This window comes from Protopterus annectens, chromosome 2.part0 (assembly GCF_019279795.1).
Source record: "Protopterus annectens isolate FY-2018-M chromosome 2.part0, PAN1.0, whole genome shotgun sequence".
In the NCBI taxonomy this organism is placed as follows: Eukaryota; Metazoa; Chordata; order Ceratodontiformes; family Protopteridae; genus Protopterus; species Protopterus annectens.
This window is the reverse complement of record NC_056728.1, coordinates 445,273,222-445,298,044: the sequence shown is the minus strand read 5'-3', so window position 1 is coordinate 445,298,044 and position 24,823 is coordinate 445,273,222. Positions and strand designations below refer to the sequence as shown.

Sequence of the window (24,823 nt, the reverse complement as noted above, 5' to 3'; positions counted from 1 at the left end):
AGTGCCATGCAATCCTTGCAATGAATCAAAACAAAACATTTTTAAAGGAACGCCTTCATTATATCAGGTAAAATGAAGGTCAAGGAGGTTCTTCTACAGTACAGCAATAATATGGCTTAAATTAAACTCATAAGGATACATGGTCTTGAATTAAAAGGCTTTCAGTACTTTAATCCCACCACACCTGCGAAATTTCAAGGAGCTAGGGCTCAGATGCAATGTCCTAGTCTACCCCTAAAAGATTAACACAGTTTCCTACGCTTCCAGTCATGACAATAGGTGAGGTACAGGACTGAACCAGCTTCAGTGAGGATTGAGGGAGGTAAACTTAGCCATCTCTCATTACCTCCCATCTCCCTGCTCAATACATCAAGAGTATGTCATCTCAACAGATTACCCTTGTAGAAGTCACTGAAATGTCCTGAACACAAGACCCCAGACTGTGCCTTAAATACAGCAATTCCACACGCACAAGTGGGAAGAACAAGAACAGTGGCCTGCAAGACAATTTGCAAAGAGTTACAGGTTCTACAACAGCCAAGGGAAAATAATTCCAAATCTAAGGATCCTGGACAGGCAGGGGAGCAAAAGTTTTCTCCAGATTACACATCAAATTAATAAAGCCGATTGAGAAGTGCGTTTAGATAACTCAGATTACTAAATAGAGGGTACTGCTGCTTACAATCCAAAGGAGGACACACACACGCACTCACACACATGCACAGATTCACTGGACAAAACTGTGCTATCAAAATGCTACACAGTTTGCAAGAAAATCAAACCCATCACTACACAGTTTTAAAATTTCAGTAGCGAGTAGAAAAACACGTCTGCAGCCAATGGGTAGGTTTCCCTTTTTTGTTTTATTGTTCTGTATATACACTTGAAAAACTTCTGACATCTGTACCAATAAACAAAATTATCTTGGGTACTTCCAAAGCATTATGTGCCAGAGAAGGCACAGGTACGCACGCACTAATACTGAATTACAATGGCATATATCAAACTGCTTACATAACATGGACAAACATCAGAAGACACTAATGTGTTCTAATGTGTAATGCAGGAAGATTAGTACAGAGATCTATGGTATTTAAACAGAACAAGTAAGGAAAGTACAACCTGAAAGTGTACAGCTAGTAACAAAAACAAACACTTCCTGTATGCTCATTTCTGTCAGTGTTTATACATATCTGATACTGTGAAGAACATCTTCACAGTACCAAATTGATATTGAAACAACATAATTCACTGAAGGGTAGAAACTCCACTGACATTAAATAGATGAAATTCTAACATTACATCTGAACTTTTAAAAAACATAGGAATGTTTACTACTGGTATAACACCAGAGATGTAAGATCCATATGAAAACCAGATGTTTTTCACAGAAACACGTCAAGAGCTATTTTAGGTACAAAGGAATAAAAAGTGCTATTTTTAATTAAGGCAAGCAGCCATCTATTTGTTTGCTCTCGTGAAGTCCTTCATAAATCTGGCAAGTAGCTGAGTTTCTTCCACTGTCACAGCATTGTAGAGTGATGGTCGTATCCCACCTACAGATCTTAGGGGAAAAATGTAAAATTAATGATGGAAAAAGAAAAATAGAAATAAAAAAATATGTATGCATAAATCAATGTTATCTGATTGTGCACTACTGACTTGTCCCTATGTAATTTTAAGTAAGCAGTTCAGAGTACAACAACACACTTCCCTCAGCCTATCCAATAAAATATGCCTGCCTTCACTATATTTCAACTATAAAGAAAAGTTACAGTTGGTGCCTATAGAGTACAGCTGGAGTGTTGTCAACATAACAGTAGATCTTTGAAAAATAGGTCTCTCTAGAAATCGAAAAATAGAAATGGGCTTCCATTTAACAACAAAATTGTAGTTCTTGATAGATGTTCTTTCTAGCATCCCAGGAAGAAGAGGAAATAAGAGAGCTGAAGAAGACTAATTTATCTCAAAATAACATGTATGAAGGCTACAGAATAGACATGTGGCAAGCAAAGTTTGGAAATAAAGTACACAAGGAAAAATGGTGGTGGAATGCAAAAGTCAAGAAATTCGTCAAAAGAAAGGAGTACAGGAAGAAGTGGGAGGCAGAAAAGACTGTTGAAGCTACGAAGGAATACTGGTTGAAAAACAAAGAGGCTAAAAGTACAACTGTAATGGAAAGGACAATGCATTGGAGAATCTCTACCAGCATCTGTACAGTGACTCAGCAGGTGCTACAACTACACTGGATCAGCATGCAATTCAGTGAAAGAATAACAAAGGATGACTGTAAGACATGATTTAAGGGACACCAAAAACAAAATCTACTCACCAATCAGACAGTACTTCAAGAAGCTTTTGAATGAAGAAAACCCTAAAGTAGCTGTAATACCCTAATCTCAGCCTATGATGACAGAGAAGAACCCACCCTACAAGTAGCACAAAGACCACCCCAGAAATTAAGTCAAGGAAAGCAGTTGGCTCATGTGAAGTCACAGCAGAGATATAATCAGGATAGTGCATGTGTTTGGAGAGGAAAAAGCTCTTAAGGAGGCTCATCGTGGTATGAGAGAAAGGTGTATTCCTGGAGAACAGGCATTCTAGTGCCGGTGTACAACAACGTGGTCATTCACAACTCTGAGCAGTATAAAGAGCTCTAACACCTGTCACATTCTGTGTGGGGCAGTACAGCTTCTATAGGTTTTCTCCCTTCAGAACCTGCTGAAAGTACTCTTTCTATCACGGATACCCTGTGGACAAGTAAGCAGACTGCTGCAGGCAGAATAAGATGCAGGTTGTTCTTTTTTTAAGAAAGGTTTTATTCAAAAATGGATAAGAACAACAGCCATGAAAATTATGTTTTCTGATATGTTTTAAAAAAGAACAACCTGTGTCTTGTTCTTCAGAAAGGAGGGGACAATATAATCAAAGGTAAACCTGATCATTTAATTTGAAATACTACAAACAAGAAACTTTTTGGAATAAGAAAGCACTTCTGGCTGATCATATTTAACGGCATGATTCACGGAAGCTTGCAGCTTTTCCTGACAGGTGGAATCCTACCTACCAATCTTCTCATTCACTATTTGTGGTAACTCTCTAATTTCACAAACCAAAATGGGTAAAAAAAAAAAACTCCCTTAAACTTCACTGTAAAACAAGCCCTAGGCACTACAATGGCAAATTACAATATATGCATAATTAAATGCACAAACACACACAAGCACAAAAAAACACTACTTAAATTAGAACATCCTGATCAATTAATCAAAACCACAAGAAGCAAAATCCATATTCACTCAAGAAAACAAACATTCTCAACCAATTGCTTAAATAGGTAAAAAAAGACAAATTAGCAAAGTTACAGAAAAGTTAACCAATATCCATAAAATGTTCCCACGTACATAAAGCATAAAAGACTCAAAACTAACACTGGTACATCTACAAAACATTAAACAACAAAGAAGAATAATACAAGAGAAAGAGTAACAAGCCACTCACAACACTGGAAAATCGTCATTGACAGCCTACAGAAAGATTACTAATTAAACAAAACTGCAAATTCATTGCAAAGTTATTAAAATGAAAATTTACCCAAAAATAAATAAACTAGCCTACCAACACTGACCTTTGAAACCCTCATTAGGGAGGGCCATAAGCCTCCAAATAAATGACCTAAAGATATAACCCATAAACAATCATAAAAATGAAGTGAAAATAAAAAAACAAACAACACTATAGAAAACAACTTCATATTATTACACCTCTTTTGCTCAGATTGTCACAACTTTCTCATTCACAAAATCTAACTAACCTAAGTACTGCATTAATGTACCTATGCAAAAAATAGTAAAATACTGTAAGTCACAGAAATCAATAGAAACGGTACTATACACAAAAGTACAGTTTTGTACCTACCATAAATGTAGATGTTCGAAGATCCACATTGCTGCAGTCCTTACACTTGGGTAGTCCGCTGTCCTCGGTCGGCCCGAATATCAAAGTATAAGGCTGATGTCGGTCAAGGCGCATTTGACTGACATCAGGACGTCAGGGTACAAATGCGCATGACCGACGTCATATCCTCAGTCTTTTCTTGCCCCAGATGTCAGAAGACCCTAAAAATAAAGGTCAAAACCAAAAGACAGCAAACAAACAACCAACCATCCTAGCACTAAAAATATGTACAATATATACAATATATACAATATTGACAACCCAACCCACACAACCGCCTCTAACTACAGAGGGAAGGAGGGAGGTAATTGGACTGCAGCAATGTGGATCTTCGAACATCTACATTTATGGTAGGTACAAAACTGTACTATGTTCTTCATCTCACATTGCTGCAGTCCTTACACTTGGGTAGAATCCCAAAGCAGAGGTAAGTTAGGATGGCCAAACTATAAGGAAGCAGGAGCTGCCAAAATGCCCTGCAAAACAGCAGTGGCAAAACCAGCCCTGGATTTAGAGTAAAGTGGTAGGTGATAATGCCTAGAGAAAGTATGCACTGAACTCCAAGTAGCTGCCTCCAAAATATCCTTAGTTGCCACTCCCCTCAAAAGCTGTCAAGTGGCAGTAGCCCTAGTGGAATGAGGCCTAATCCCAGCTGGAATCTCCTTGCCATGATGGGAATAACAGAAAGCAATGCAAAACCCAATCCACTTAGAAATAGTTTGTTTTGACACAGGCTTGCCCTGAGAACTCAAAGCAAAAGAAACAAATAACTGCTGAGACTGCCTGAACCCCTTAGTTCTGTCCAAATAATATCGCAACTGCCTGTGTACATCTAAAGTGTGCAAAATCTTTTCCCCTTTATTTTGGGGATTTGCATAAAAAGTAGGCAAATGAATAGTTTGGTTTAAAGCCACACTAGAAACCACTTTAGGCATAAAGGAAGGATTAGTACGTAAAGATACCCTATCCTTATGGAAAATTAAGAAAGGCTCAACTGCCATAAGGGCCTGCAACTCAGAAACCCTTCTTGCAGAGGTAATAGCCAACAAAAAAGCAGTCTTCCATGATAAAAACTTTAATTCAGTAGTAGCTGCAGGCTCAAAAGGTTGTAGAGTGAGTTTCTCCAACACAAAATTGAGATCCCAAGCAGGAGTAGGAGCTCTTCGTGGGGGTCTTATATTCTTTGCCCCTCTAAGAAATTGCTTGAACAAAGGATGAGAAAACAATGGTGGGACACAATCATAGTGAGCGAAATTGCTGCAGCATGAACCTTAATAGAAGAGAAGGACAAACCTTTGTCCAGTAACTCAGTAAGATATTGAAGAGCCACACTTAAATTAGGCTCAGAAACATCAAAATCCTTTGCTGCACTCCAAAATAAAAATCTCTTCCATTTATCTGCGTACACTTTCCTTGTACTAGGCCTTCTAGCTTCCAAAATAACATTCAAAACTTGCTGTGGAAGAGGAGGCCCACTATGGTTCAAAACAGAATATGCCAGGCTGTTAGGTGCAGAGAGTGAAGCTTGACATTGAGCAAATGACTGTCCTCCTGAGACAACAGGTGTGGAATCAAGGCAAAGGCCATGGAGGCTTCCGCACCAGGCTTCTCAGTAATGGGTACCAATGCTGTCGAGGCCAATCTGAAGCTATCAAAATCATCCTTGGCTTGTCTTGTCTGGCCTTTAGTAGTACCTTTGGGAGGAGAGGCAGAGGCGGAAAGGCATACACATGAAGATTGCTCCAATTGAAAGAAAGAGCATCCACTTTCCAAGCTGTGGGATGAAACCTTTTGTGCAAAACTTTGGCAGCTGGTGGTTTAGTGGAGAAGCGAACAGATCTATGTCTGGAGTTCCCCATGACACTGTCAATTTCTGAAATACATGAGGATCCAATTTCCACTGTGGGGATCCATAATTTGTCTGCTCAACACATCTGCTAAGGAGTTCTGTGCTCCCGGCAGAAACCTTGCCTGAAGATTTAGCTGTAAACTGAGAGCAGTCTCCCACAAAATCATTGCTTGCCTGCATAGAGGATAAGAATGTGTTCCGCCTTGCTTGTTGATGTACCACATGACAGTTGTGTTGTCTGTTAGAATCAACACCTGCCCTGGAAGAAGTAAATCCTTGAAAGCTATTAATGCAAACTGGACTGCTAACATCTCTTTCAAGTTGATATGTAGATGTTGTAGTCTGGCAGGCCACTTGTCTTGTATCCACTTTCCATTCAGATGAGCTCCCAAGCTTTGTCTGAGGCATCTGTCGTTAGAATCTGACTCGCCTCTGGCCGGGTCACAGAGAGTCCCTTGTTTAGGTGACATTCCTGAGCCCACCACAACAATTCCTTTTGAATGCAAGGTATTATTTGAATGACAGTGTCCAAATCCTGGCAGTGCTGTGTCCATACATTTTTGAGATACCATTGTAGCTTCCTCATATGCAGTTTGGCATTGGGAAGCACCAGAATACAAGATGCCATGAACCCCAAGGCTTGAAGGACTGTCCTTGCAGTCAGCCTGGACTGATGAGACAACTGATGAAAGTAAAGGGAAAGATTCTTTTGTTTGTCCGGGGTCAAAAGGCCATCTGGGATGCTGTATTCAGTCTCACACCCAGAAAGCACATGTCCTGAGAGGGTACTAGACTGGACTTTATTTCGCTCACAGAATACCCCAGGCATCTTAGCACTGCTATCACATAATCCAAATGATGAAGAAGCTCGTCCCTTCCTTGAGCCAGAATCAGGCAATCGTCCAAATAAGGATAGATCTGTATTCCTTTTAACCTGAGGAAAGCTATCACTGGAGCCAGAACTTTCGTGAACACTCTGGGCAGTAGATAAGCCAAAGGGCAATGCAGAGAACTGATAATGAGAAGTCCCAGCTCGAAAACGCAGATACTTCCTGCAACTCAGTCTGATAGGAACATGAAGATAAGCCTCCTTGAGATCCAAAGTTACCATCCAATGATCTTTGCCCAGCAGAGGTAAAAGCTGCTGTAACGTCAACATTTTGAACTTGGGAATGTCCAGATAAGTGTTGAGGATAGATAAGTCCAAAATTGGTCTCCACGTGTTCCCTTTCTTTGGTACTAGGAACAGGCGAGAATAAAATCCTAGGCCCACTTCTGGCATAGGGACCGGCTGAATGGCCCTTATTTGGAGTAACATAGAAATCTGCTTGTGAGCCTCTATTCTTTGTTGAGGAGGAACGTCTGGCATGCCTTTGAAAGGAGGCAAGGTATGGAAATAAAACCTGTAACCGTGGTGTATGATATCCAATACCCATCTGTCTTGGGTAATTAAACTCCAATTTTCTTTGAAAAGTGCCAACCTTCCTCCCAAAGGTGCTGCCAGACGAGAAGGCTCTGGCAGCTGAAAAGGTAGGTCATTGGGTCTGTTTACGAAAGGACTGACCCCTGCCCTCACCGAAGACTGTGCAGGAGAACTCCCTGTTCTAGGCCTGAAAGAGCCCTGAGCTCTGCCCCTACCACGACTAGATCTACCCCTAGACTGGGAATCATAAGAAGGATAAGTCCACCCCTTAGTAGGCCAATTTCTACTAAACTTTGGAGGCTGAACCTGCAAAAATCTTTAACAGTCTGCATAGACTTAGCCTTGTCTTCCATTTTCTTTAAAACTGCCTCAACAGGAGAACCAAACAACACATCAGATTGTAAAGGAGCATCTAAAATCCTTGTTTTAACATGGTCAGATAAATTCTGATCCCTCAGCCAGGCGTGCCTGCGAAGAACTGACCCAGTGGCAGCCACCCTAGACGAGGCCTGTACAGCATCAAAACCACATTGCAAAGAATGCTTACCCACCTGCTCAGAAACATGTACTAAATCTTGTAACTCTTTACAATCAATACCTTCCGCCAGAGCATCAACCTTAGACTTCAATTGTGAAAGGAGATAGTTTTGGTATTTCAACATGTGGAACTGGCAATTCAAAGCCCTCATAGCTAGAGTGGAAGAAGTATAAACTTTCTTTCCCCATCTATCCAAAGCCCTGGCCTCTTTATCTGTAGGAACCGGATTCTTGACAACAGAAGCCTTAACACCTTTAGGCCCCTGACTAACAGTTTCTGGGTCTGCCCTAGGACTCTTAAAAAGATACTTATGAGCTTCAGGCACCCTGTAATACCTATCCGGTTTAACAGGAGCAGGAGGCAAAGAATCAGGATTAAGAGAAGCCTCTGTAAAAACATCTTCCACCACATTAAAAACAGGAGGTATAGCCAAAGGCCTATGCTGGGGTAAAACAAAATTCCCTAAGCCTTTTCCTGGAATCAGAGAAGTCCTGACCTTCCCACTTAAAATGCTCCCTCATGGAATGAAGAGTTTCTGAAAAGAAAAATCCTCAGGAGGAGAAGCAGAAGGAGTAGAATCATCCACATCAGAATCAGAATAAGGAGAATACTCCTGCAAGTCTTCAGTCAAGACTCTGAAACATCCAAGCCTGCTCAAAACTCCCTAGCTCAGGCTCCACCCTAGGTCTCTTATCAGGAGGGGCAAAGAACCCCTAATCAAAGTAATCAAATCTTCTGCCATTTTAAGCATATGCTTCTTGGGCACAGTCCCTGAAGAACTAGGGGTGACACCAACTGAAGCTAAACCTGGCCTGCCTCTGGGAGAAGCCTTGGAAACAGAAGGAGAGGGCCTAACCACCCTAGGAAGGGAGGGAGTATAGTAACCTGAGAAGCCCCTTCAGCCTGACCTGCCTCCTGAGAGGCCACATCCTGCAATAACAAAGTCTCCCCTGGGATCCCAAAGAAACCTCCGTGGAACCACCGGCTCCACTGACACCTCTAAAGAACCGGCGTCCGCACGGACGGTTCTTCAAGCCTAGGCTTAACTGCTTTGTCCTTGCGCTTCCGAAGAAGCGGGCGCCGGAGCATCCGACGGCATTTTATAATTGCACCGCTTCAAGACTAACCTGGCACAATCTAACCTTCTTTATAGTGCGCTTATTGAATCTAGCACAAGAGCGACACCCAACAACGCCGTGCTCAGGCCCTAAGCAAGGAATACACAAAGTATGATAGTCTCTATGCGTATCTGTTTCCCACAAGAAATACAATTATTCACTTTTTCTGACATCCGGTAAACCACTGAGGCAAGAAAAAACTAAAATATTCCCCAACGGGGTACTTAGCCAACTTTGACTCGGTCTGAAACTCCGAAATCGAAAAATTTCAGAACGCCAACCGGCACTTGCAATGCTGCTTCTGCATCGGACCATGCGGCAAAAAAGACTGAGGATATGACGTTGGTCATGCGCATTTGTACCCTGACGTCCTGATGTCAGTCAAATGCGCCTTGACCGACGTCAGCCTTATACTTTGATATTCGGGCCGACCGAGGACAGCGGACTACCCAAGTGTAAGGACTGCAGCAATGTGAGATGAAGAACATCCACAGTATCAGACATTTCATTAATTTCACCTTAGACCTTAACATACATACATACATACACACAATTACATATAAAAATAACAGTTCACTTGGTCGAATGCTCATTTGTTCAACAAAGTGAACTGCAGTGCTGTTTATGCAAAAGGCAGTTTGTGCAAATGGGTATGACTGACCTTTGGGCTGGTCAACAAAATTAAGTGGCCTTGTAGTAAGGCTGGGAGTGTATGTGCAGGTGAATGTGTGTGTGTGTATGTGTCTGTGTGTGTTAGGGAATACCTTTAATGTTTGTGCAAGTGTCTGTGAGTTAGGATTAGGGTTAAGTTAGGGGATACATTTAATGTTTGTCCAAGTGTTTGCGGGTTAGGGTTAGCATACATTACTATGGTGGAATAAACTGTCCTAACCCAACCCTAGGAGTGTACTTTACACCATCAAAAAAAAAATAAAAAAGTTCCATTAACACTACTACTTGGTAGGGTTACGATTAGTACTTCATAAAAAGAAAGTTGTTTCCATTTTCAGTAGCCTAGGTTTAATAATTTGCAGTCTCGCAACTTGTGGGTGTAAATTATTTTAACATGTCAGCCATTTATGCATAATATAATCATAAATACATATATGTAGATATGTGTAATACACAGAGGCGTGTTGTTAAGCTTGTAAATGCTAAAAATGGAGAAAAAAAATGATTGCGGCAGAATAAATGGAAGTCATCAGTCTTTTGTGTGATACCGAAGGCAGGGTTCCTAGACCAATACTGACTGAAAGCGACTCAATGCAGTCAGCATAATCAACAATATTCCTTATTGTAACTGGAAAAACAGATGTACAAATAAAAGAACAAACATAAAAAAATACCACAAGCATTACATTATGCACATAAATCACAGGCCAGATCAGCTGCCACCTAAAACAAAGATAAAACCCTGCTTAAATTCTAGTTACTATAACAATTAGACTTGCCTACAGTGTTTATGAAATAAAACAGCTACTTATGTGTTTAAAATTATACCAATATAAGAAACAAACAGAAAAGAAAAATGCACTTCATCCTACCTATGACCTTTAAGCGATAAAAAGCCCATTTTACTAGCTTCATCAAGGAACTTCTTTTCGAGAACGTCATCACCTTTCACATTACCAATGCGAAATGGAATATTCATTTTGCTTCTGCATTTTGGTACCACAGGGCATCTAAAAAATTAATAAAATTGAGAAATCAAGAGTTAACTGATACCTGAAAAGCATTCTCATTCCTTGGCACTGTTACGGACTACAATATCATCTCACTAAACTTCATTCACACCTTAAAAACACCTACCACTACTTTCATGCATCAAATGAAAACTGCTGTAAAGGCCTCTCTCTCTCCTCAGCAAAGTGTTTTCTCCATAACTCAGTTGCTCTCCCCCTTTTCAGACATCTTGCATGCGGCACTCTTACTATGCAGAGTCTCTGTCTGAAAAGCATTACAGGCTTCCTTCCCACAAATTGTGTAATGCTTCAGCTAGAACAGACCATCTCCCATACCACTCTTCTCTTGATTTCCAGGTTGTACATTTAAAGAGCAAATGGGCAATGGCCTTTCTCTAACTATATCAAATTCCTTAGACATTATTTTTTTAACTACTTCACTCAACACCAATACAAAGTCAACAATAACATTACATTATACAAACACTAACACAAATAAATCTTCTCCTTAGCAAAATTTTCTTCATTGTTGGACAGCAATCTTTCAGTTATTATCAACACCTCTCAGTTAACAAATGTATTAAAACAAAACCATTACACTCAAACTTGCTTCTAAAACATCATTTGACTATCTTTATACCCTATATATTTTCCAGCGCAACTACATAAATACATAATGTTGCTGTATTTTTCTTTGCAATATGACCTTCTCTAAATGCCAGTTTATCCACTGTCTTGATTATAGCCCTCACTGATGGAACCAGCATTTTATTCACTTTATTTATGTATTTATTTTTATTTCACATTTTGTTTACCAAGAAGGTCTGACTAAGCAAAAGACCCATTTTCAGCAGAGGCCCGTGGAAAAAGCTCCATAACAATAACATTATTTTTACTAAATATTAATATAGTGCAATAGTACATAGCTGTACATAAAACACATTGCAGATTTATGCAGATTTATTTACAGAAACATAATACACAATAAAAGGCAAAGACAAAAATTCCTATACTTCTGTTTCAATTACCGACAACACTGGAACAGTCATAAGATGCTTAAGGATTACAGAATTTATTTAACTTCTAGTAATATAACACGCAACAGAAATGTAAAAAAAAAATACTTCTGGTTGAACTATACAGTATTATACCATGACCCCCCCAAAACGTGCACGCTGATTGGCCAGCGTGCACATTGTAAATCGAGTTATACTAATGGAAAAAGGTCCGGTCGCCCGGACTTTTTTCCATTAGTATAACTCTACTTTTAAAACACTGTCTCGCTATGTTAAATGGGTTTAACATAGCGAGACAGCTTTAAAATAAGCAACGGAGATCTCCGTTGCTTATTTTAAAGCTGTCTCGCTACGCTAAACCCATTAAACATAGCGAGACAGGTTTTAGCAACGGAGAAAGCAAGATCTCCGTTTTTTTGTTTCGCCATGTTAAATGGGTTTAACATAGCAAGACAGTTTTAAAATAAGCAACGGACATCTCCGTGCTTATTTTAAAGTGTCTCGCTATGTTAAACCCATTTAACATAGCAAAACAGTAAAAAGCAACGGAGATCTTGCTTTCTCCGCTGTTTTGTTAACAGTCTGATGTACTGCGCAGGCGCCAAGAGTACATCAGAACTGCCGCGGATGCCAGACATCTGCGGAAGGGCAGTAAACAGGCATTATACTATGCCATTATTTAAGAAAAGTAATAGTTTCTTTTCTTAAATAATGTCATGTATAACAGCAATAACCACTTCTGGTGGGTAATGCTGTATTTACCACGGTTGGCTTTGTTTGGTCCGGCTTCGGGACCAAACCACGCCAACCGTGGGTAAATCCAGCATTACCCACACCCAGGCGTGGGTTATTGCTATAATACGCAGCACTGGAATAGTTACTGGTTAAGATTCCTAAGGAGTGGAAGGGAAAAAGAGAAGAAAATAAATGGTGTAGTAAAAATGTTATGATGAAGGTCAAAGAGAATGTATAAAAGAGTAGCTTTGTTACAAGGAAGACATACAAGATGTGGCAGCATACAAAAAGTAGGTGTAGTGAGAGGCAGTAGGGGTGTGGTAAGGTGTTAGTTGGGGGAGGGGTAATACAGTGTATGGTAGTATTGGGGGGGGGGGGAGATGGGTATTGTTTCAGCCAGGTGTGATACAAGTATAGAGCCAGGATTTAGAGAGGTAGTATTTTAAGGAAGAGATTTCCATCTGAAAGTTATTTTCTTTGCTCATAGCATCAATAAAAACACAGCAGCTATTTCCATGTTATGTTGCACATCTTCATTGTGTATCTGAAAGTGAGAACCCACACTTAGAGACATCCTTCTCAGCCTTTAGGGTGTATAAAATATACTTGAAGACATTTCCATGCAAAAATTCTAAAATGTCACAACTTCACAGCATATCTAGGAGCTGGGCAAAATCTCTGGCATATAACTGCATCACTCTTTTCTTCATGCATATGGCTTCATTACACATTACACCCTCATATTATTCACCATTTCTAATTTAAAGTTTGAGTGCCTTATATGCCATACTTACTAATAGATTTGTAAATGGGACATTACATGTAGCCTTTAGCGTCAAGAGTAACACTTGTAGGGAAGCATTTTCCCTCACTGGACTTGCCTTACGCTTCCACTACCTTCACCCTAATGACCCAATTCGTTCCTCCTGGGGTTAAGTGACAGTCAGGCTTCCACAAACTTGGAGAGAGTCCTATGACCCTGTTCATTCCACTCATTCCTCTCATGGCAAAAGTCAGATGGTAGAGAGCAGGCCAACTCACTCACTAAACCTTTGTGCAGCTGGCCACAGGGTGTGTGCCTGCACATATTCTTTCAGTGTATATGCATGCATGCAGTCAGCATATGCTCACAGAGTTATGTGCCAGAAGTGCCACACCTCATGCTCTTGTTCGGTATCACCCAAATGGCAAGCCAGAACTGCCCCCCACCCCAAGATGGGACAGTAGCTGCTCACTTTCATACTTGTCTGCTGGATCCTACAGGCACCAGAGCTAGTAGTCATGTTCGGGTCACCTGTGACGTGACGTAGTCACAGAATCATCCCTCTTTGCCAAGAAACTCGTTTGTGAGGTATCATTTTTTAACAAATCAAGATTTGCACTATATTAATTAACCCCTCACATTCCAAGTGTAACAAAAGAAACGCATCTGACAAACCTTATTTCTCTTGCACTTGTACCTACATCCCCCAAGAAGCCATCCCACCTCAGCTTTTTCCAATAAAATATTCTCATTTTCCTGTTTCTCCAGTATCATAACCTCCTTTCTTCTAGTATTGCCAATTTATTTTACCCACGGGGTAAAGCGTATGCATGTTGCCTAACAGAAAATCTCCGTTCTACGTAGTTGGCTTCTCAAAAAAAAGCCACTACTTGACTCAATTTTTTGTGAAGATAAGGTCCAAAAAGGCATACCGACCAAGCATTCCATCATCTCGTACCAACCACTTCACCACTGCATTCCACTTTGTGGTGGAGGCCGGAATAGACAAAAGATCCAACAACTTAAATCTGTACTGTATCATAACAATCTTACATCAGGTACATTCAAACCTCCACAACCTTCTGACAACATATCCCAGGATATCCTAGACTTGCCATCTTAGCAAATACAACCACTTAACATATTCTTAACTGATTTTTAAGAAATCCCATGGCATCACAGTTGGAAAGGCTTAAACGCATAACAAGGATAACACAAAAACACAAGGCTGCTTAAATTACCCAATTTAATTCCAAATCTACTATTTTCCCTATCAAAAATCTTCTCTTAAGCTGTTCATCAAAGTTTCACATTTTCACTTTATTGTGTCAATATTCACTTTGTCGATCTTTTGCAGTCAACATTTAGAGAGTCGACATATAGGTTACTGAATTAATATGAATATATCCAAACAGACACACACACACACACACACATTGCATATACAGTGCATATGTATTTTTCAAGCTAACAGACTATATCTACATTGTATCCTTAATAAATTCTCATGAAATACTCTTCTCAGAAAAAAAAAAGTAACATTTCTTCCCATGTTACAGGAAATGCACATATTTTACTTATTTTGACAGGCATGCACATAACTGAAAGTCTGTTGAATGCTCTCTCTCTCTGAAAGCTATTAGGTTGTGAAATACACAATAAAAGAAAGTGACTATCCATGAATTTTGCTCTTAAAATTATATGATATAGTAATTTGAAGTAAGGATAAAATTCAGGTTAGTGCAGCCTTTGGGAATTCAGAAGCGGCAATGTTTTCCAACCAGTCAGTTGGCAACACATGGGCGGGTTTTGGGTCTGTTCAGATTAAACAAACCGTCAAAAACCTAAATACATTACATTGGAGCAATTTCAGGCCTAAATATGTGTTTCTGTATTAACTGACGAAAAAAACAGCTGCGGGACGTAGAGAATATAGGAAACTTGTAGGAAAAAACACTTTATTAACAGAGCAAAGCTTTCGGGCAGAACCCTTCTTCAATACTAATTATTAGTATTGAAGAAGGGTTCTGCCCGAAAGCTTTGCTCTGTTAATAAAGTGGTTTTTCCTACAAGTTTCCTATATTTCTGTATTAACTGAACTTTTTATTCTTTAAATATATGGAGACAAAAGGACTACAACACATTTCTTTCCCAATTAAAATCGAAGATGAAGCTTCCCCTTTGGCCAATGGCAAAACAAGAATAAATCCCTGACTACTACATAATCGAATTGAGTCGAATTAGTAGCTCAGGCAACTGCTGGAGCAGCAGAGAAGGATGGGAGGGCATTCCATGTTGCTCCCTTAGGGAAAGTGTGATCCAAATAGGGGAGCTGACCTTGGACATAATCACAGAGTGCTGGAAGTGGGGCAGGGAATGGGCAAGTCAAATAAAGAAAACTTCAGGACAGATGAAACCCCAGGATACTCTTAGGATCCATGACTGGCCCAAGTACTAAAGAAGTAAGTTGAGGGGGTTGTAGATACGCTAGCAGATCCAGCGTTGAAGTGGAGCACAGGGAGCCAGGACAAAAAAAATGATGCAGCTCATCTTTGATGGTAGAAGCTCAATTTTGGAGTGTTTTTTAGATAACTGTACCTCTAATATTCCTGCTGAACCACTTTGGAGATACAGACTTTTACATGCAAAAAAAAGAGTGAAAAAGAGTGATTACGGGAAAGTGCAAATAGTTATTACAAGGATTAAAACGTATTGCAGTGTAATGAGATAGATGCATTCTTTACAAAAAAAAAAAACAGGAAACATCTTTATTAAATTATCATGTATGACACAGACACTCATACATTTATATAAATGAAAAATCATACTGACAATTTTAGTTGCAAACATTATACAATCATTTATAATCTATCCAGTCATTGTCAGTCAAACATTACATAGCTCATTCAAATCCTGCCTTCTTTTAAACCTCACTCCTCCTCTGCATGCATTGTTCCCACAATTCCCATTTTTTTTCTATGCAATTTACTCTTACCTTTTTCTAAAGATCCCGATTCTGATTGTTTTGTCTGTTATTATATTCACTACTTCTAGTACAGTTGGTTTACACTTTAATTTCCATTTTCTAGTAATTGCTTTTTTGGCAGCCCACAATTAAACTCAGCAAGGTCTTGTTATGTCTTGGCAATTCTAAGGCTGTATCATCACTCAAAAAAATAATTTCCTTAGTTACACCAATTTGCTCATCCAGTATCTTTGACAGAGTTGTCTGCTGGGAATCTTTAATGCCTGACAACTCATTACACTCCCAGAAAATATGTTCCCAGTTACCCCTTTCTTCCCCATTACACCTCCTTTTCTTCAAATTCTTTGGAGTCTACTTGGGGTATAAAAATACCTATGTAACAATTCCAAGCAAAGATCTGAAATCTTCTAGAGTTTGTTGCATATTTGGGAGACATACATATATCCCCCACTGTTTCTTTGTGAATTGCTTATCCAATCTCTTCCCAATCCTTTCTAACCTCCTCTGATTCTTATAGTCACCATGCAATATTTTATAAGCTCTACTAATTATCCCTTTTTTAACAACAGTTTCTGTTCTAGATTCTACTAAAAACTCTACTAATGCTGGTCTTGTGCTTTGGATCCCCCTATTTCTTTTGGCTCCCCCTATTTCTTTCTGTTTGCCTATACTCTGACATCAGTCCTTTATAGGAAAGGTAATCTCTAGCCTGCAGTCTAAATAAATTATTGGCCTATTCTATTACCTTTCCCTCTCTAGTTCTTTGCTCCTAGTACCTTGGTTCTTTTGCCAATTTTCTTCAATAAATTCCAGCCACCTATTGTCTGTATCCCTAATTGCAGTTATCCCTATAGGCAGACTCTCCTTTCTCCATTCCCATGTTGTCTTACTTCTTAGAATATTTTCTGCAACTTTATGAATATAATCCAAAATCCCAGTCTCTCCTTGTTTCTCGAGCTTCCCCCCGTTTCATCATTATCATCATCCCTTTCCAATTTGAATTATGTTTCTGCTTGTGCTATAGGAGCCTCAACTGTGTAGCTCTGAAATTCCTCCTTCCAATCAAGTAATCCCAAATCTCCATGTTCTATTAGAAGAATCAGCTTATCCCATTTACCTTTTGCCATCGAACCCTCCCAGATAAAATCCGTCAGCTCTTCATTAATTGCTATTCACAACTTCTTCTCTGGTTTATAAAAATCTGCCTGACCTGTGTATAAAACTAAAGGGACTAAAAATATTTTAATTGCTTGTATCTTGCTATCCATATCCATGCAACAGAGATTCCAGTTTCTCAGTTTGTGCATTTTCCTTTGTATAGTCTCTTCCCACATATCCTTAGCTGCCACACCAGAATCCTTTTTAATCCATACTCCTAAGCACTTAATTTTATCATGTCCCCATAAATATGGCTATTGCTGAACCAATTTGTGTGTACGGAAATTATTTACAGCTATTGCCTTGTTATACCTCCATTAATTTTGCATCCTAAAAAGATATGAAACTGCCTCAAAATGTTCCACAACACTGAAATGTCATCTTTTGGTTTTATCGAGTATAAAACAACATCATCTGCAGGTACAGCCAGCTTTTTGTTGACTAACATACCGATAATATCTTTGACTTCGAGTCCTTTATTTTCTTTGACAATGGTTCTAAATATAATACAAATAACAAAGGGGAAACAGGACACACCTACCTGGTTTCTCTGCTCATACAGAAATAATCAGACAGGAATGCACCCACTTTAATTGTTACCTCCGATCCGTCATATACATATTCTCTTAATCAACCTTATAATTTTATCAGGAATGCAAATGCTTCCATTGCTCAGCTCATGAACTCCCAGCTTACTCTGTCAAATGCTTTCTCTGAATCAAGACCCACCAACAGTGGTATTTTCTTAAATTCTGCTTCCTTCTGGATCTTCAATGTTCTTGTCAAATGCTCGTCTCCCCTCCACAAAACCACAGTGATCCACACCTATCAATTTTGGCATCATCTTTGCCATTCTTTTAGCCATAACAGACAAACACATTATAATCATGGTTTAGGATTGAAATGGGCCTGTATGAAAGTTAAATCTGATAGGTCTTTACCCACTTTAGGTATTACAGCTACCATCACTTGGTTCCAGGATGCTGGTGCTTCTCCTACTCTTAAAATATTGTTAAACAAAACTTTCCAGATCTTTATCAGTTTCTCCCTCTTAGCTTCCAAACTTCCACAGGAATACCATCTCTTCCTGGGGACTTTCATGTGGATTGGTTAAACATCACCGTTTTTAGCTCATCTCCTTCTATCCTGTTAGTAATTGAGCCTCATTTACCTCTAGTATTTAAGTCTTCCATAAACATTTCCATTTGTATCTTTTCTTAATTTCCATATTTCTCCACTTTATGCCGACTTTTATAAATTTCCAAAATATTTCTAGTAACTCTACAGGCTCTATCTTCCTTGTTAGGCTCCCTAAGCCTGGCAACAACCCTTTACTTTCTGTTGCCTGAGTCTTTGTGCTAAAAGTTTTTATTCTTTGGAGTTATTATCAAAAAACAGTTGCTTAACAGCAATCTTTCTTAACATGCATGTTATCGAGGTAATCCCTTATTTTCTGTTTAGCATTCTGCAATTGCTCCTCTTCTTGTTCTGTGAGATTCCCCCTATTCTGCAATACTTTAATACTTGACAGTCCCTCTAAAATAATTATTTTTTCTTAACCCTATCACTCTTTCTTTTATTTCCACCCTATTTTTAAACTCTACTTTAATTTTATCCCATTCGCTAGCTGTATTTTCTGAAGAAATCTCTTTCTCTAATAAGGGAGAGACATGTTCTTGTAATTAATGACATCATTCCTCTAATCCTGGCCCCTCTAAATGGAGAAGATCCTTTCTAAAACCAATACGCTTTAATTAATAATTTTCCTGATCCTCCAATTGCTTTTCTTGTCTTGCAACTACCCAAGAGTTACATTTTTAAGAAAGCGAATATTCTTAAATGACTTCCAAGTTGCAAAATTCATTCCACATTTATGAACATCTCCCTTTCCATCCTGTATATAGAGTATTTACACGCACAAATAACCCGCCATATAAATAAATACAATATTAAACTCCTCACTCTTCAAATCTACAAATGTAAAAGTTGAAGGAACATGCCTGACACAACTTAATCTTACTTTTTACTGAAAAAAACTATACTTGTTATAAAAGTCAACATGTTCAACTTTGAACTGAACATACATAATACCCAATTTCAAAAAGGAAAAAAATACATCACCAGGCGCTACAATTTTTTGCCTGTAAAGTTATCCTCCACCACCCAGGTCCAATAATGCTGTTTATCAAAAAGGGCAATCATGCTTTATTTATTTATATTCTTAAATCTTCAAGGTCTGGAATAACTGAAACTGAACCCAAATAATAGTTTATGAACTAGAGATAAAGTCACAATTCTAGCCATCAGAATGAAACTGAGGAGTGTGGGAACTACCTCCCCAACCCTCAGTACAACCAACAGAACACTTTTGTTTAAGAGGTCATCTCTCGGAGCCAGCAGAGGCCACCTCCTCGACACGATAAACCAGCTGTAGCCATATCGCATTTAAAGCAAGCATAATAAAAACATACATATAAAAACACATATTAATGGCATATTAATCCCCACAGCAGATGAGATTGTTCTCATCAGTTCTCTTCATGTAATTTCACCCAAAATATTAATACATACTATTATCAGCTTCCTGCATCTACAACAAATATGTTATAAATGCCCAGATCTTCTTTTATACAAGTCATCTAAAAATGCTTCAACTAATTCAAGACAACAATCTTTACATTTCCACTTTCTCAGACATTTCATCTTTCCACCCTTACCACTCACTTCCTCTATCCACCTCCCCCATCTTGGGGATCATACTCCAAAATAAACTGAACTGCTTCCTGTACATCTGTAAATTACTTTAATCCAGTCAAGAAGAACACTCAAAACAGTGCTGTAAAATACAAGCAAAATGCAAGCTTTCATATGGGGCATATTTACCTGGCTTACACAGAAATTCTGAAGCTGAGGCAGAGTGAAGGAGCTCTCATCATTCAAAATCTGGGGCTTCATACCTACTAGGGTTTCATGTGCATGTGATGACTACATTTGCAAGTCTAAACTCCAAAGCATCCCAATTCAGCTACTTCCATTAGTGAATACCTTCCTTCAAATCAAGAAATTATATGGATTTCACAATGAGGATTTCAAAGAACAAGAAATACAGTCACTATATAAAACAAATTCTTATCTCCACTTTTACGTCTTCACTGGACACCAAAGAAATGATAATATGTGATGCAAGTTCTGAAAGTCTCAAATCCTTCCAAAACATATCTGGTGCATGAAGTCTATGAGACCATTCAACTTTCACCTGCCCAATATGCAACCCAATTGAAGTCGTCAACTTATCTACACAAAAAACAAGTAATCTTGAGCTTCCACTTTTTCAGGTATTCCAGTAAAGAATAGTTGTGTAACATCTTATCATAACCACTGATGTCCTTCTTTTCCATGTTGCAGTTTCCAAAACCCTTGGGTTATCCTCTGCTAGCTACCCGAACGTCCAGCCAGTATACAAAAGCTTCTAGTCCCTGCTAGGTACATGGGACGTCTGACGTTGGCCGAGGGAGCGTAGGCGATAAAAGTGACATCTGCACGTACTTTCCTAAGAACTGAAAACCCCAGTCGGACTCCAGTACCAAGACAGCTGTACAAGTCCTGTGTCATCCAAAAAGTAATAGTTTTAATTAAAAAAGGGGTGGGGGGGGAGAGAATGAATACTGCAACATGGAAGAGAAGGACATCTACAGTTATGGTAAAATTTTACACAACTATTCTATGTCCTTCTATTCTCATGTTGCAGTATTCCAAAGCCTTGGGTGAGAGCCAAAGCTCAAAGGGAAGAAGGGGGGGGGGGTGGCATGGAACTGTTTTCTATGAAACCAAGTAGGATTGCCCTACCAAATTCCATTCTAGATCTGTAGACATGATCCAGTCTGTACTGTTTAGTGAAGGTATGGATAGATGTCCATGTAGCTGCCTATAGAATGGAAACAGTATCCAGTCCTTTAAAGAAGGCTCCAGATGAAGCCATGGCTCTAGTGGAGTGGGCCTTAATTTTAGAATTTAGATGTTTTCCATGGTCGATGTTGCAAAAGGAGATGGCCCTGGAAATCCAGGCAGAAACTGTCTGTTTTGTCACCACTTTTCCCAGAGCCCTGGGGTGAAAGGATACAAATAACTGCTCTGACTTCATAATGGACTTGGTCTTGTCAAGGTAAAATCTAAGCTGTCTGTGAACATCAAGGGAATACAGGACTCTGTCTCAGTCAATCCGGGGATGTGGGGAAAAAGGTGGGCAGGTGAATACCTAGGTTTAAGGACAGGTGAATGATCACCATGGGCATGAAGGAGGGATTGGTCCTCAGAGTCATTCTATCATTGTGGAAGAGGAGAAAGGGAGGAGTTGCCATGATGGCCTGGAGCTCTGACACTCTTCTGGATGATGACAGGTCCACCAGGAGTACAGTCTTGCAAGTACGGTGTTTCAGGGATGCTTTGCATGCTGGTTCAAAGGGAGCAATCGTGAGCTTCTCTAAAACACAGTTCACATCCCATGGAGGTGGAAAGTACAGTTGTCTACACTTTGTATTTACTTTTGCAGTCCTCACATATGGGTTATCCAGCTCCTGGTAGCCCTCAGTCGGCCCGAATACCAGAGTCCTTGGTACATGACGTCGGCTGCTGCCAGTTGTAAAACTGATGTCAGAACGTCAGGTATAAAGGGAGGCAGCAGATGCCATTTTTTCACTTTTTCTTGCCTTAACTGTCAGAAGCCCCCAAAAGAAGGCTAATCCCAGGAAGGAAGCACCCTGGACACGTCATACAAAAAATAAAAATGTATACAGTCTGTGCCTTAGGAAAAAAGGTGGAATGGAGGGTGGGAAACCAGGACTGCAACAGTGAATATACTCGAACATCTACATAAGTGTACACAACTGTACTATGTTCTTCGTGTTTCACGGTTGCAGTCCTCAGATATGGGTTGATTCCCAAAGTCCAGGAAAAAAGCAAAGGGTGGAGGAAGGATCACAAATTAAGGGTTGGTAAGAAGGCCCTGCAAAACTGCAGACGCAAAACCAGCCCTGGATTTAGAAAACAAAGGTAGACTGTAATGCTTTGTGAAAGTATAGACATAAGACTAAGTAGCTGCTTCTAGAATGTCCTTAGTAGGCACACCTCTCAGAAAGGCTGCAAAGGTAGAGGCTGCTCTAGTGGAATGGGTCCTAATACCCTGAGGGGGAACGTTCCCATGCTGCAGGTAACAAATGTGAATACAATGAGTGCTCCATTTGGAGATGGTTTGTTTCGAAACAGCTTTACCCTGAGCCCCAGGAGCAAAACTAACCAACAACTGTTCAGATTTCCGAAAAGATTTAGTCCTGTCTAAGTAAAATCTCAGCTGTCTATGCACACCAAGAGAGTGCAGAATCATTTCCCCTTTATTTTGGGGATTGTTGAAAAATGTAGGCAGGTGAATAGACTGGTTAAGGGTTAAACTGGAAACTACCTTAGGCATGAAGGAGGGATTGGTTCTCAGAGAAACTCGATCTGAATGAAAAATAATGAAAGGTTCTACTGACATTAAGGCTTGCAGCTCAGATACCCTTCTAGCGGAAGTAACAGCTAAAAGGAAAGCAGTCTTCCAGGATAGAAACTTCAAATCTGCAGAGGCAGCTGATTCAAAGGGAGGCAGAGTAAGTTTTTCCAGGAAAAAAATAAGATCCCAAGCAGGAGTAGGAGCTCTTCTGGAAGGTCTAAGATTACTAACTCCCCACAGGAACTGTTTCATCAAGGGGTGAGAAAAAATGGGCTGCTCAAAAGAACAATGAGCCGAAATTGCTGAAGCATGAATTTTGATAGAAGAAAAGGAAAGTCCACCATTAAGCAGTCCTGCTAGGTAGTCAAGAATGATTGAAAGAGAAGGATGAGAAGAGTCTTCTCCTTTAGCCAGCATCCAAGAGCAAAATCTCTTCCATTTATCTGCATAGGATTTTCTGGTTCTAGGCCTCCTGGCCTCATAAAGAACTTCAACTACCTGTTGGGAAAGATTTAAAGTATTAGCCAGGCAGTTAAATGCAGAGTTTGAAGATGAGGATGAAGGAATCCCCCCCCCCCCCGAACCAACAGATCTGGTACCTGGGGAAGATGCCAAGGCTGAGCCTGTGAAAGGCTGTGAAGGAGGGGATACCAGTGCTGCCTGGGCCAATCTGGTGCTATCAGAATCGCCTTTGGTTTTTCGTCCCTTATCTTTAGCAGCACTCTGGGAAGAAGAGGCAGAGGAGGGAATACATAAACTGAGACGTGTCTATGGGAAGGACAATGCATCCACCCTCCAAGCTTTGTTGTGAAACTCCCTGCTGCAGAAGGTTGGAAGGAGATGATTGGTGTGAGAGGAGAAAAGATCCACTTGTGGGGTGCCCCAATAATGAGTAATGCGATGGAAAATGTCCTTGTTCAGTTGCCACTCGTGAGGATCCAGAACATGTCTGCTCAAATGATCCGCCAAAGAGTTTGGCCTCACTGTGAGATACTGGGCTATTAGATGTAATCCATGGATGCTGCTATGGACCACAGTCTCATGCTTTGTCTGCACAAGGCGTAAGAGTGAGTTCCCCCTTGCTTGTTGATGTACCACGTGACTGTGGTATTGTCTGTTCTGATCAGCAGAGTCTCCGGGTAGAGTAAGTCTTTGAAAGCCAGCAAGGCCTGCTGCACTGCCATCAATTCTTTTAAGTTTATGTGCAGATGAATCTGCTGGTTGCTCCAAGTCCCCTGTAAGCCCCTGCCTTCCAGATGAGCCCCCACCATGCCACATCTGAGGCGTCTGTGGTTAGAGTGTGGCTGGCAGGTGGTGAGTGGAAAGGCAGACCCTTGTTCTGAGAATAGGCTGTCGCCCACCAGCGGAAAGTACAGTTGTGTACACTTGCCATAAATGTAGATGTTCGAGTGTATTCACTGTTGCAGTCATCACATTTGGGTTATCCGCCTCCAGGTAGCCCTCAGCCGGCCTGAATACCAGAGTCTTCGGATTTTTGCATCGGATGCTGTCGCTTCTTCCTTGACGTCAGGTCGTCAGGGATATAAAACATGCAGCCGACGCCATTACATCAGTTTTTCTTGTTCCAGATGTCAGGCGCCCCCACAATAGGAAGCAATTAAATGGTATGGTAAACCCCCATCAAAAAGCAAATACACAAGAAAAAATAAATATACCAACAAGAAGGAAAGGTAGAGCCAAAAGAAATCAGGGGGCTGGAGGGAGGGTAACCAGGGCTGCAACAGTGAATACACTCAAAAGTACAGTTTTGTACCTACCATAAAAGTAGATGTTCTAGTGTATACACTGCTGCAGTCATTACACTTGGGTTATCCTGCCGTCAGGCGGTTCCCCAGTTGGCCTGAGTTCCAAAGTCTTGGTCCGGCGTCGGTTGCTGTTGCCTCCTCCCTGACGTCAGTGCGACAGGGGTATATAAGATGCAGCCGACGCCATTTTCTTCAGTTTTTCTTGCCCCAGATGTCAGGTGCCCCCCAAAAGGTAGGCAATTCAAATTGCTAATAAAACATACATAAGAAAAGCAATCAACCACTTTCAGTTACCAGCAAATACTCCCCATAGGTAGTAAAGGGTAGAAGACATAAGTACGTACCAG

At 40.2% G+C, this 24,823-nt stretch overlaps 1 protein-coding gene across 1 annotated transcript in view; it reads right to left on the bottom strand.

The window, feature by feature from the left end:
• Positions 1-844: 844 nt before the first annotated feature.
• The window catches only part of PSAT1 (phosphoserine aminotransferase 1), a 396,801-nt gene continuing 372,822 nt past the window's right edge, over positions 845-24,823 (bottom strand). Inside the window, exons 8-9 of the mRNA XM_044060876.1 lie at positions 10,430-10,567; positions 845-1,564 (exon numbers count right to left, since the gene is read on the bottom strand). Of these exons, the coding sequence (XP_043916811.1) occupies positions 1,462-1,564; positions 10,430-10,567 (241 nt within the window). The 3' untranslated portion in view covers positions 845-1,461. The remainder of the gene's footprint in view (positions 1,565-10,429; positions 10,568-24,823) is intronic.